At 36.6% G+C, this 12,749-nt stretch overlaps 1 protein-coding gene across 1 annotated transcript; it reads left to right on the top strand.

Annotated features, from left to right (window-relative positions):
- Positions 1–6,100: 6,100 nt before the first annotated feature.
- Positions 6,101–6,654, top strand: LOC306664528 (peptidyl-prolyl cis-trans isomerase A-like). The gene has a single exon (XM_079145460.1). The coding sequence runs from the start codon at positions 6,167–6,169 to the stop codon at positions 6,479–6,481; it is 315 nt and encodes a 104-aa protein (XP_079001586.1). The 5' UTR covers positions 6,101–6,166; the 3' UTR covers positions 6,482–6,654.
- Positions 6,655–12,749: the final 6,095 nt, after the last annotated feature.

Here is a 12,749-nt window from a genome sequence, read left to right as displayed (position 1 = left end):
TGTGGGTCTCTTACTTACAATTTTGTACATTTGGGGTCCTGTAAGTCTCTTTTAGTAGATTTCCATTTCATTCTTCAGCTTTGGGAAATTTTCTGATATTATTTTATTGACAAATATGTGCATTTCTTTGGTTTGTATCTCTGTGCCTTCCTCTATCCTGATAAATCTTAAATATTGTATCTTCATGTTTTCCCATAATTCTTGGCAGTTCTGTTCATGGTTTCTTACCATCTTCTCTGTGTGGTCAACTTTACTTTCAAGATTATATTTTGTCTCATTGCCTGAGGTTCTGTCTTCCAAGTCATCTAGTCTATTGGTGACACATTCTATTGAATTTTTAATTTGTTTTATTGATTCCTTCATTGCAAGAATTTCTGCTTGATTTCTTTTCATAATATGTTTCTTTATTGATGTGATCTTTCACCTCCTAAAATTTATCTCCATTCTTACATTGTCCTTTATGTCACAGATCAGTTTAACTTTGTACATTCCGTACTCCTTCTCTGACATTTATTCTACTGTGTTGTTAATGAACTGTATTATTGGAACATCTTTATTTGTTTGGGGTGCTTGTAACCTTTTATAAAATTTGTTCTAATTAGTCATACATACAGGAAAATTTATTTAAATTCATTATACACAAATGGAGCACAACTTTTCATTTCTCTGGCTGTACACAATGTAGAGTTACACCATTTGTGCAATCATACAAGTACATAGGGCAATAATGTCCATCTCATTCCACACACATCCCCTCCTCTCCTCTCATTCTCTTCTGCCCATCCAAAGTTCCTTCATTCTTCCCTAGCTTTCCCCCCCCCCCCATTATGGATCAGCATCTACATATCAGAGAAAACATTTGGTCTTTGTTTTTTGGGGGGATTGGTTTATTTCACTTAGCATGATATTCTCCAACTCCATCCATTTACCTGCAAATGCCATAATTTCATTCTTTTTTAAGACTAAGTAATATTCCATTGTATATATGTACCACATTTTCTTTATCAATTCATCTGTTGAAGTGCATCTAGTTTGGCTCCATAATTTAGCTATTGTGAATTGAGTTGCTATAAACATTGATGTGGCCCTGTCACTTTAGTATGCTGATTTTAAGTCCTTTGAGTATCAACTGAGAAGTGGGGTAGCTGGGTCAAATGGTGGTTCCATTCCAAGTTTTCCGAGGAATCTCTATTCTGCTTTCCATTGTGGTTGCACCAATCTGCATTTCCACCAGCCCCCACATCCTCACCAATACTTATTGTTGCTTGTATTCTTGATAATTTCCATTCTTACTGGGGTGAGATAAAATCTTAGAGTAGTTTTGATTTGCATTTCTCCAGTTGCTAGAGATGTTAAACAATTTTCATATATTTGTTCACTTGTTTTTTAATGTTGTTCATGTGTCTTCCTATATAGCAATGTGGATCTGAGGTAGTAAAATCTGTACCCTGTAGACTGATATTGTCCCTGAAGGTTTCCAGTACCTTGAGTTTAAGGGGGAGATCAATATTAATAGCACCCAATGCCAACAATATACAGCCTTAAACCAAATAGCTCCTATTTAGATGTCAGTCATTCTCTCTCAGGCAGTCCTAAAGGTTGAGCACTGGGATCTCTGTGTCTGTCCAGAGAGCTATTCTGTATCAGGTGGATCAGGAATAGGCACTGAGACCTACAGGCCAGCCACATAGATGCTAGTTCTGGGCAGGGTTGGTGGTTAGGGAGGGGTTGGGAGACTAGGGGTTGGGGAACTGAAGGAAACTGTTGGGTGCCAGTCTGATGCCGGACTTGATGAGACCAGGATGTTGGTGGATGCCTACCTGTGGAGGGAGTTGGGGACTAGGCTGGTGCCAGGATCCAGTAAGTGTTGGCCAGAGTGGGCCCAGGAAACTGGTGGGTGCCAGATTGGCTGGCTGGGCAATCTGAGAGCAAGATGTCCTTATACCCTCTTCCAACTTTCCAACCCACCATAGCCAACCCCACCTGTCCCCATGCACTTCAAAACTGTGGCGCTAGGGAGAGCCTGCTCTCTCCTGCCTCTGTAGCAAGGTGATGGCTACTGGCACTCCCAGCAGGAAGACTTCAGGTATAACCAAACCTGCAGGCACCCTGATACTGGGCCTCCAAGAACTGGACAGTGTCCCAAGTCAGAGACTGCTGCATTCAGAGATGGGGCAGTGATGGTGCGCAGTATGACTGTGGCTGGAGGCAGCCACATCAGAGATTCATTGTTACCAGAAATTCAAAGATAACCAAATAATAAAAGCTAACACTTTTCAAAAACTTATTTGAAATGGTGAATTGGATGGTAGTACCAAAAGAATGCAATGTGAATCCCTCAAAACGTTTGTATTATCATGAGCAGCACAACAGGTGTTTGCTTCTCTTTCCTCATTCCATATTTTGGCCAGAGGCCTTGTTGTATAGGAACAACCCTCTTTGCTAATATCTGATACATCCTTCCCTTGAGATCCCCAAGAAGACTTAATTAAAAGTTTTTTCCTGCAATACTTTCTCTTCCCCCAAAATATATGCATTGACCTGCAATGTGTATAAGTCAGATGCTCTACTTACGAGGTCCTCAGGAGAATAGAGATATAAGTCCTGAATATGAAAATTACATATCAGTGCTCACAGTATAATAAAGTACAGGTGTGGAGGAAAAATCCAAAGTCAGAAAGAGAATGGGGTGGTGATGAGGACTTCAAATTCATCCTCAAAGTTCAAGCTTCTCCACTGCCTCATTCTTGGTCACAAAAGTGTCACTATTCTTCATGGGGGACACAGTAATTTTCTGAAAAGGAGCCCGCTCTTTTTATGGACAATGTGTTTAACTCTATCCATGAGGATTTTTCTTTTTCTTTTTTTCTTTCAGTTTGAAAAAAGCTATTTCCAAATTTGTGCTGTGGAAGTCTATTTACCTCACACCAGATTTTCCAACCCCTGCTCCAGCCAATGATAACTTTTTCACCATAATAGCAGCGGTAGTCAAAACTGTTCACATTGTATTCTTACCCTCACTGTTTGCTATTTCTCTAAGCAATGTTCCATCTTGCTGAAACTGGGAATATTTTTGGCTTAGTTAAGAAATGAATAAATGAAGGGGCTGTTTCTACAAAATTTCCATTTGAATGACTATCCAGTGAAAGAAATCCAGAATTTCATGTCTGATTGCTCAATAAATTATATGACACTACTTTCTCTAATCAGTTCCTCCTTATTGCTTACCAGCCCCTTATTACCTTCAAGTATTGCCCTCTCCATCCATCATCATCATTTATTCTTCACGTAATTACACGGTTATCTTTGTAAAACATAGGCATTGCCTTGCTCCAAAAACTCTGTGAAAAGGAAGAGGATGAAAGCATATTTGCGAGAACCAAGAGACTTCATGCCACTTCCGTTAACATAGTTGAGTATCATGGAAGCCTGGGACATGATAATGCCAAGGTGGGTGAAGATGCTGGATTGAGGTAAATGAAAACACGTAAGCTAACAGAGACAAGATTCAGTGTCCAAAAATATGGTGGGGAGTCATGTGATGGATACCAGTCAGCTAAGGGATTCTGAGATTTCTAGGAAGCCTATTTCATGGTTGAAGCATAAGGATATGTAGATAATAGTTAGTATTCATAGCTCTGCCAAGTTATGGTAGGGCATCGGCTACCTGTTCATGTATATTCATTAGGACTTTTGGTTAAAAGTGACAAAATTTCATATTAATTTGAGCTTTAAAAAGTCATTTCCAGAAGACACTAAGGGAGGTTCATGAGTATAGTTAAATCTCTAGGGACAACTTGGAACCTTGAACTCCAATATTACCACTCTTCTCATCTCTTTTTTTTTCCTTTTTCTTTCCTTCTTTCACTTTTCACTTTCTTTTGTGTTCTTTCATTCTCTCTCTCCTTTCAATAGCATACTGTCTTAGTTTTATCAGACCACTTCTATTCACATATATAAAATAATTTGATCCCTAACAAATTCTAGTCACCATATTCCAGAGATAAAAACAGAAATGACTCATATTTCTTTTTTTCATTTCATTCAAAAAGTCCTACAGAATTTTTCTAACTGACCTCACAATCCAATTGGAAATTCAATTTTCTGGGAAAGCAGATGGAAGAATAATATGATTGACAATTTCTTTGAATGCATGTGGCTATCATTGGGAGAGGAAAAATTCCCCCAAAGGAGGAAGACAGAACCAGGTCCTGCATCTACAGAGAGGTCATTCTATTAAGGGGAGAAGGATGTAGCAAAAGCAGCTGATGCTCAATTCACTTACATGAGGGGATAGAATATTTGAGCTCCATAGGGCATGAGCGCCTAGGCATAGTCACCTGGACATGGGACCTCATTCAGTTGGCAATAAGGAAAACAGATAATAAAGCAGCAGTGTGATGTCTACACTGTGACATGCTCAGGTGTAGGAGGACTACCTAATGTCAAGCCCTTCAGGTAGCAATTCACACAATCTTGTGAAGCCTACTTTATACCCACCTAGACTGGTCTGACTTCGGGAGAAAGTGTGACGTGGGGAAATGCAACTTTTGGCAATCTTCATTCACTCATTTCTTCAGGAAATACATGTTAACTAGTTTAAATATGCCAAGCACTGCTTGGGACAGTGACTACACGGTAGAGAAAGGGACAGATGATTTTTAGTGCCCACAGGATGCTTGGAAGATGGTTCTATCATGTCTCATTTCTCCAGTCTCCCTGCTTTCCCCCAACTGCTAAGTAAGAATGTGTAACAGAATTCTTCCTTTTCTCACAGAGGTGCATTTCAATAGTAGGTGGAATTCTAGTATAGTTATCAGAGATGTTAAGTCTTTGTAGAAACATCGTCACATCTGAAATTTTAGTCTGTGCTATATGTACAATAGACAAGGTTTAAAAACTACTATCTGACAAGTTGCTTCTTTAATAAGATAAAGGTGAAGGATTTGGGGTTGCTTATTAGTTATTTTACTTAATCAAAGTAACTTCCTACAGTATGCCATTTTTCAACAGGTTTCTTTATTAAATTTGTATTCTTTCTAAAGTTATCAGCAACATTTTCCTGATTAAATAAAAAGTTTGCTGGTATTGATTTGTATAAGGAAACACAGACCTTTATTCTTTTTTTCAATACTGTACCTGTTATCCACACAGCTTTGAAAGGTGAATGACATTCTTAGTTTTCGTTGCATAGCCCATAAAGTTAGGATTATGTTATGAAGTTTAACAAGAAAAGCGTATGTTTATTTGACAGCATTAAACCGTTTTTTTTCCTCTAACAATCAATTTTAACTAAAATAGCAACAAAAATCATTGAACTGGTTACTACCAGATGTAGCTGAGAAAATAATGCCAATTTTATTGTGCTCTTAAAAACAAACATCTATTCTGGTGTAAATGTAAAGATGAGGTAGTGTTCATGTTGAATTTGTGTTCTGACAGGTACCTAGTTTTGATGTGGCTTTTTTCATCATTCTCATTTTTCAGGAAGTGTTTTATGATGGAAAAATATGCATGGAACTCTGGATAAAATACATTCATCTCATAAGTATACGTTTAAAATGTAGATAAAGTTAAACAAAAGGGACATAACTTTGTACTAACAAAGTACTACCTGAAATTGGAATTCATACTTATATAATCTCTTAAATTCATTTCAAGAAAGAAAAGAATTTCTGAACTAAACTTTTAAAAAATCTGCAGGGTCTCAATTACAGTATCTTTCCTATCCCCACCAACCACAAGAATTTTGAGCATATTAAATGAGTACATTTAATATGTATTCATGTACATTAAAATTCTTTGCAGACAGTGCTACGATGCTGATTTGGGACTGTTCAAGACTTATAAGTGCTTCAGATGTTTTATTGTAAAGAATATGGGTAAATGGCTCGATGGCTCTGTAGTACTTGGTATCAGACCTGCTTTCCCACCAATGTACCATCATAGCGATAGTCAGTAAAAATCAGTATTGGATCTCCTCCAACTTGACATAATGAGACATTCTGACAGAGACTGTGAAAAAGATGACTTTTTTGTGTATAGTAATACACAAAAGGAATTAAAATAATAGAAAAATTTCATTCAAATATGGCATGCACTGAGTACTGGAGAGAAAGGATTTGGTTATGAGGGTTCCTGCTTTCACAGAATTATTCCTGGATTTATGTGCCAGGGTGGTGACTTCACATGCCATAATGGCACTGGTGGCAAGTCCATCTATGGGGAGAAGTTTGATGATGAGAACTTCATCCTGAAGCACACAGGCCCTGGCATCTCAACTATGGCAAATGCTGGGCCAAACACAAACGGTTCCCAGTTTTTCACCTGCACTGCCAAGACTGAGTGGTTGGATGGCAAGCATGTGGTCTTTGGGAAGGTGAAAGAGGGCATGAACATCATGGAAGCCATGGAGCGCTTTGGGTCCAGGAATGGCAAGACCAGCAAGAAGATCACCATTACTGACTGTGGACAACTCTAAGACATTTGGCTTGTGTTTATCTTAACCTCCAAACCATTCCTCTGTAGCTCAGGAGAGCACCTCTCCACCTCATCTCCTCGCAATATCCCATAATCTTTGTGCTCTCGCTGCAGTTCTTTGGGTTCCATATTTTCCATATTTCCCTCCCAAGTTTAGCTGGATTTCAGAGTTCAGTTTATGGATTATGAATAAAAACTAAATGACAAAAAAATATATGGCATGAAATTCTCTAAAGTAATGAACCAAAACTTCAACAAAAAATTTTGTTTAAATATTAACCCATGACTAAAATAATATGGAATCATAGCATCCAAGTTAGCATGGAAAAGAAGGAATGAATATATCCAATTAACATAGGTAAAGGAACAACATGTATCCCATTTGTTTAAATAATAAAAAAATAAATAAATGAATAAATAAAAAATATAGATAAAGAAGGGAAAGAGAAAGAGAAAATATAAGTGTAGTAAAAAACATGGTAAATATTCAAAAGGAAATAATCACAATAAATGTAAATGGACTTAATTTGCCTTTGAAAGGCAGATCCTTATGTTGAGTAAAAAATTAAACCCCATTTAAATGCTAATTATGAGAGAGACACCTAATGCATAAGGATCTTGAAGATTTGGAAGACAAATGAGAGAAAAATACGTTTTAGGCATTTTCAAAACAAAAATAGAGTTGATATATGAAATATAGGATAACCAGTTAAATGTGGATTTTAGATAAATAATGAATATTTTTATTATAAGTATGTCCAAGACATTTCATGAGACAGACTTATAATAAAAGGAAAAATATTCATGTTTATCTGAAGTTTAATTTGACTGGTGTCTTTATTTTATTTACTAAATCTAGCAACCCTGAATCAAAAGAATGTCGGTTTAGCTATGTTAACATCAGATAAAACAGATTTTGTTTTTGAAAGAATTTTTTATTTGTTCTAATTAGTTATATGTGATAGTAGAATGCACTTTGATACACATATATAGATGGAGTATAATTTCTCATTCTTTTGGTTATTCATGATGTAGAATCCCACCGGTTGCTTAGTTACATATGACATAGGGTAATAATGTCTGATTCATTCTACTATACTTCCTATCCCAATACCACCTTCCCTTCTTTCTCTCCCCTCTACCTAATCTAAAGTAGTTCTATTTTTCCCTAGTCCACCCTTTTATTGTGAATTAGCATCCACATATCAAAGAACATATTTGGCCTTTGGTTTTTTTGGTATTGGCTTATTTTGCTCAGCATAATATTCTCCAGCTCCATCCATTTACCAGCAAATGCCATATTCTCATTCTCCTTTAAAGCTAAGTAATATTCCATTGTGTATCTGTCTATCTATCTGTGTGTGATATATATATATATATATATATATATATATATATATATATCACATTTTCTTTATCCATTCCTCTGTTGAAGGGCAACTAGGTTGATTTCATAACCAATAAATGGGATGGATTCAAACTAAAAAGCTTCTTCCTAGCACAGGAAACAATTGATAACGTGAAGAGAGAATGTACAGAATAGGAGAAAATCTTTACCACACACACCTCATATAGGAGCATTTATCTCCAGGTTATATAAAGAACTCAAGAAACTCCCCACCAAAATAAATAAATAAATAAATAACCCAATCAATAAACGGGCTAAGGAACTGAACAGACACTTAATAAAAGAAGAAATACAATTGATCAGCAAATACGAAAAAATGTTCAACATCTCTAGCAATTACAACAATGCAAATCAAAATTACTCTAAGATTTCATCTCATTCTAGTCAGAATGGCAATTATCAATATACAGGCAACAATAAATGTTGGTAAGGATGTGGGGGGAAAGGTACACTCATACATTGCTGGTGGGACTACAAATTGGTGCAACCACTATGGAAAGCAGTGTGGAGATTCCTCAGAAAACTTGGAATGAAATCACCATTTGACCCAGTTATCCCACTCTTCAGTTTATACCCAAAGAACTTAAAATCATCCTGCATACTACAGTAACACAGCCACATCAATATTTATAGCAGCTCAGCTGAAAGAATTGTTTAAACAAGAGAAAAACAATGTAAGCCATAAAGTGATAGAAACATCTACTGTTACAGGACTTGGACCTTCCAGGAAAATGAGGCAGCATGAAGAACCCTCCTTCACACCTCAATTCTTGTCATCAAGTCAGATTTCAGACATCTAGCTCTGAGTAAGAGGTATGAGTTTATTGAAGGGGCAGAAAAGGAGACACTCTCAAGAGGAAGAGCAGGTTCTCTCAGAGAGGAGAGGGACAGCCTGCCTCTTTGGCACTCATTTTTTTGGGATCTCAGAGAAGTTTCCAGAGAGTCCTGCCCAGGTCTCTTAACTTGTGACTGACAGCAGGATGACATTATACTTTCAAGTCCCTACTACTATGACAACCCCAGGTCACTTTGGTCCATGCTGACCAGTTCTATTTAGATTATAAACTACAAATTCTTACAGATTTTATGGTTAGGAAGAAATATATTTGTCTCCCTGAGTTCCTGGATCTGGTTTATAAAAAGGGTCACAAAATTCTCCTCCTTCAGGGTAACTTGTGTTCCTTATTGACATTATTTCAGGCCTGCATTTTTCCTGCAGACAGCAGGTAGTTTGCTGAGGAATGTCATATATCCTGTCCACTTAAGCCGGGCAGGGCTACAGGTAAATTGGTTCTTCGTAAAGAAAGTTTGTGGGGGTCAGCACAGTGAGCCCATTTTATAAAATTATTCCCTTAACCTCATGTTCCCACCACTCAAATCTGTCTGTTCTCTATCAACACCACATTAAAATTTTAAAATCTCTGATCAAATAAGATATTGCAAGCAAAGTAAAAACACAATACACAGACTGGGGGATAATAGATTCATTTAACTAGTAAAAAATTAAGATAGAGAATTTATAAATTACTTCTACCAGTTAGGTTGGAAGGAAGATAGGTATAGAGGGAGGGAAAGAGAGGAAAGGAGAGAGAGAGAGAAAAGAAACACAGCCTAATAGAAATATGATGAAAGAACGAACAGGAAGTTTAAAGTAGAAAGTCAAGTAGTTAATTCCCTAGTCATCCAACTATTAAAAGTTTAAAATTTTTCCAAGCCAAGTGTTGAAAGTTCAGCTATAGAAACCTAATCATTGTTAGGTATAACCATCAGCAAAACAAACTTGGAAATCTACTTGACAGTATCTATATGGATGCACTTGGGGTGATATCTATGGAACGAGATACTCTATTCTGAGGCATATACCTAAAGTTGTGCTCTCCAGCACAGAAGCCACTAACTACAAATGGCTATTTGAATTTAAGTTTGAATGGAATAATATTTAACATTTGGCTCTTTGTACTAGCTGAATTTCAAGTACTCAAAAGCTAGTGGCCATCATTTTGGACAGAGCAGATACAGAACATTTCTATCTATGGGACAGTGACTCTAAGACTGTGTTAAACATATTTTCTATGAGGAAATACTTTTATTTCTGGCCTTTTCCCCACAATCTAGCACAACTGCTTCCATCATAAGCAGCAATCATTGCTCTTAGATGCTTCAGCTCCAAGACATTCTCCCTCTAACTTAGCTTAAGCACGTTCGCAAAATTAGAGAAATATCTTACTCATATCTGAATAAATAAACTCAACAAAAATAAAGATAAACTTTCAGGAAAGATGCTGAAAATGACCCATTTGCCTAAGACAAGTTATAAAACTTGAGGTACATGAGCCTGCAGATGTATTTTGTTTGACTAATTGTTTTCATTGTTGTTGTTTTTAATTGGTATAAAATATTAAAAAGAGATTTTCTTAAAAACAAAGCTATCTGGACATTTTTTAAAAAATAGAAAAATCTAGAAAATGAGTCTAAACATCTTTGTGAACACCTTTGTTAGTGCTTTTTAGTAGTGGGGACTTTATTTTGGTAGGGCATATGCTCCCAAGGAAACACCAGTTCTTCACAAGTTCCCTCATTTATATCCACTGCCTGGCCCCTGTGGGCTTTGAGTTGAGACCAATGCTTTAAATCTAGAAAAATGAGTTTATTTCTTTTTAGCATACCCAAGCACCATGGGCTCCCAGTTACATTGTAGTTGTGTGTAGTCTATCATATCAATAAGTATAAATCTTTGACTATTACACAAACTTGAAAAGGCAAAAAAACATCAATCGATTGAGTTGTGTTATTTTAGTAGGAGCATATGATTCTCTGCATATGTTTATTTCTGCAGTTTTATTTATATAGACATGTCTGTATTTATGCATCTGACAACTGTTATTTTGAAAAAATAAAGTGGAGGTGAAGGTCCAGCCATATTCAGCTGTTAGAAGTTAATAATGTGTTAGCAGACGACCAGGAAAGGCTAACACTTTGTCACTTTGTTTACACCTGAATGGGGTGTGGGAAGCGCAATGTACATAAACATTATGTTTTTAAGGAGTATAAATGTTAAAATCAAGTGGTTAATTGCTTTTTAAGGAAGAGTACCTGACTGTTCCTCACATCTGACCTGAATTCCTTTTCTTAATTAATTAGGCAGCAAAACCATTAACATAACTATTCAGGCAGAGGTTAAATGGCCATTCTGCAGGGATATTGTAAGAATTGCTACTTTGTTGAGTTTGGACATGATTTACTTTAGTAATTTATTTTCTTGATTTCTTGGAGTAAGCCAAAGTCAGGAAGTTTAAATGGTTCAGGTGATTGGGGACAGGGTTAGAAAGAGGGGTTGATCTTAGTGTTAAGGTTCCAAAGACTGGACACATTTAAGACTTCCTTTAACATAAAAAGAACTTCATATCCATTAAAGAACAATTCCTTATTTCCCTTTTCCCCCAGCCCCTGGGAACCATCATTTAACCGCTTCTTTGAGTTTGGCTATTTTAGATACCTTATATGGAATTATGTAGCATTTGTCTGGTGACTGATTTATTTCACTCAGCATCGTGTCTTCAAGGTTCATCTATGTTGTCACAAGTGGCAGGAGTTTCTTCTTTTTTTAAGGCTGAATAATATTCCACTATAGTAATACCCTACATTTTCTTTATCCAATCATCTGTTAATGAATATTTTTGTTGTTTCCATATCTTGACTTGTTGTGGATAATGCTGTGATGAACATTACAGACCAGAGATCTCTTTGTGATTCTGATTTTAATTATTTGCGATACATATTCAGGAATGGGATTACTAGGTCATACCACAGTTTTATTTTAATTTTTTAAAGATCCTCCAAGCTGTCTTCAATGCTGCACCAGTTTACAAATCCCATCATACTCAAGTCCTGTGTCCACTTTTTAATAAAGTTGTTTGTTTTTTCTTTGCTATTGAGTGTAGGGGATACTTATATATTTTGCATATTAACCACTAAGCAGATAGATGATTTGCAAATTTTTTTTTTCCATTCTTTAGGATGAATTTTCACTATGTTGACTTTTCCTTTGCTGTACTGAAGCATTTCAGTTTGATGTAGTCCCATTTTTCTATTTTTTGCTTGAGCTTTTGGTGTAACATTAAAAAGAAATCATTGCCAGAAATAATGTCAAAAAGCTTTCCCTGTGTTTACTTTTGGGTGATTTATAGCTTTGAGTCTTGTTTAAGGTTTTAATTCATTTTGAGTTGACCATGGTATACAGGGTAAGATAGGTGTTTCTGTCAGCTATTTTCGTTGCTGTGACTAAAAGGATCTGACCAAAACAATTGTAGAAGAGGAAAAGTTTATTTGAGGGCTCACAGTTTCAACGGTCTCAATCCACAGACAGCAGGCTCCATTCCTCAGGACTCCAGGGTGAGGCAGAACATCATGGTAGAAGAGGGTGGCAGAGGGAAGCAGCTCACATCATCAGGAAGCAGAAAGAGAGTCTCCACTCTTGAGATACAGAATATATACCCCATACTCCATAGCCATGCTCCAATTCTCACCTCCTTAAACCACACCCTACCACTTGAGTTACCATTAACTCAGTTAACTCATTAACTATCAGGGGATTAAATCACTGATTGGGTTAAGACTCCTGGAACCCAATCATTTCTCCTCTGAACCTTCCTGCATTGACTCACATGAAAGCTTTTGGGGGACACCTCATATCTAAACCATAACAACAGGAGTCCAATTTCATTCTACTATATATAGATACCTAGTTTTTCCAACATCATTTGTAAAAGAAGAGACCATTCTACACTCACTTGTGTTTTATTGACACTCATGTCCAAGATCAGTTGGCCACACATATATGCATTTATTTCCGTGTTCTCTA

The sequence above is a fragment of the Sciurus vulgaris genome, assembly GCF_902686455.1.
Source record: "Sciurus vulgaris genome assembly, chromosome: 1".
Taxonomy (NCBI): domain Eukaryota; kingdom Metazoa; phylum Chordata; class Mammalia; order Rodentia; family Sciuridae; genus Sciurus; species Sciurus vulgaris.
This window is presented reverse-complemented; position numbering and strand designations above follow the sequence as displayed.

What these genes read in the sequence shown, in the direction of transcription:
- LOC306664528 (XM_079145460.1), top strand. Translation starts at nt 6,167, where the DNA reads ATGTGCCAGGGTGGTGACTTCACATGCCATAATGGCACTGGTGGCAAG.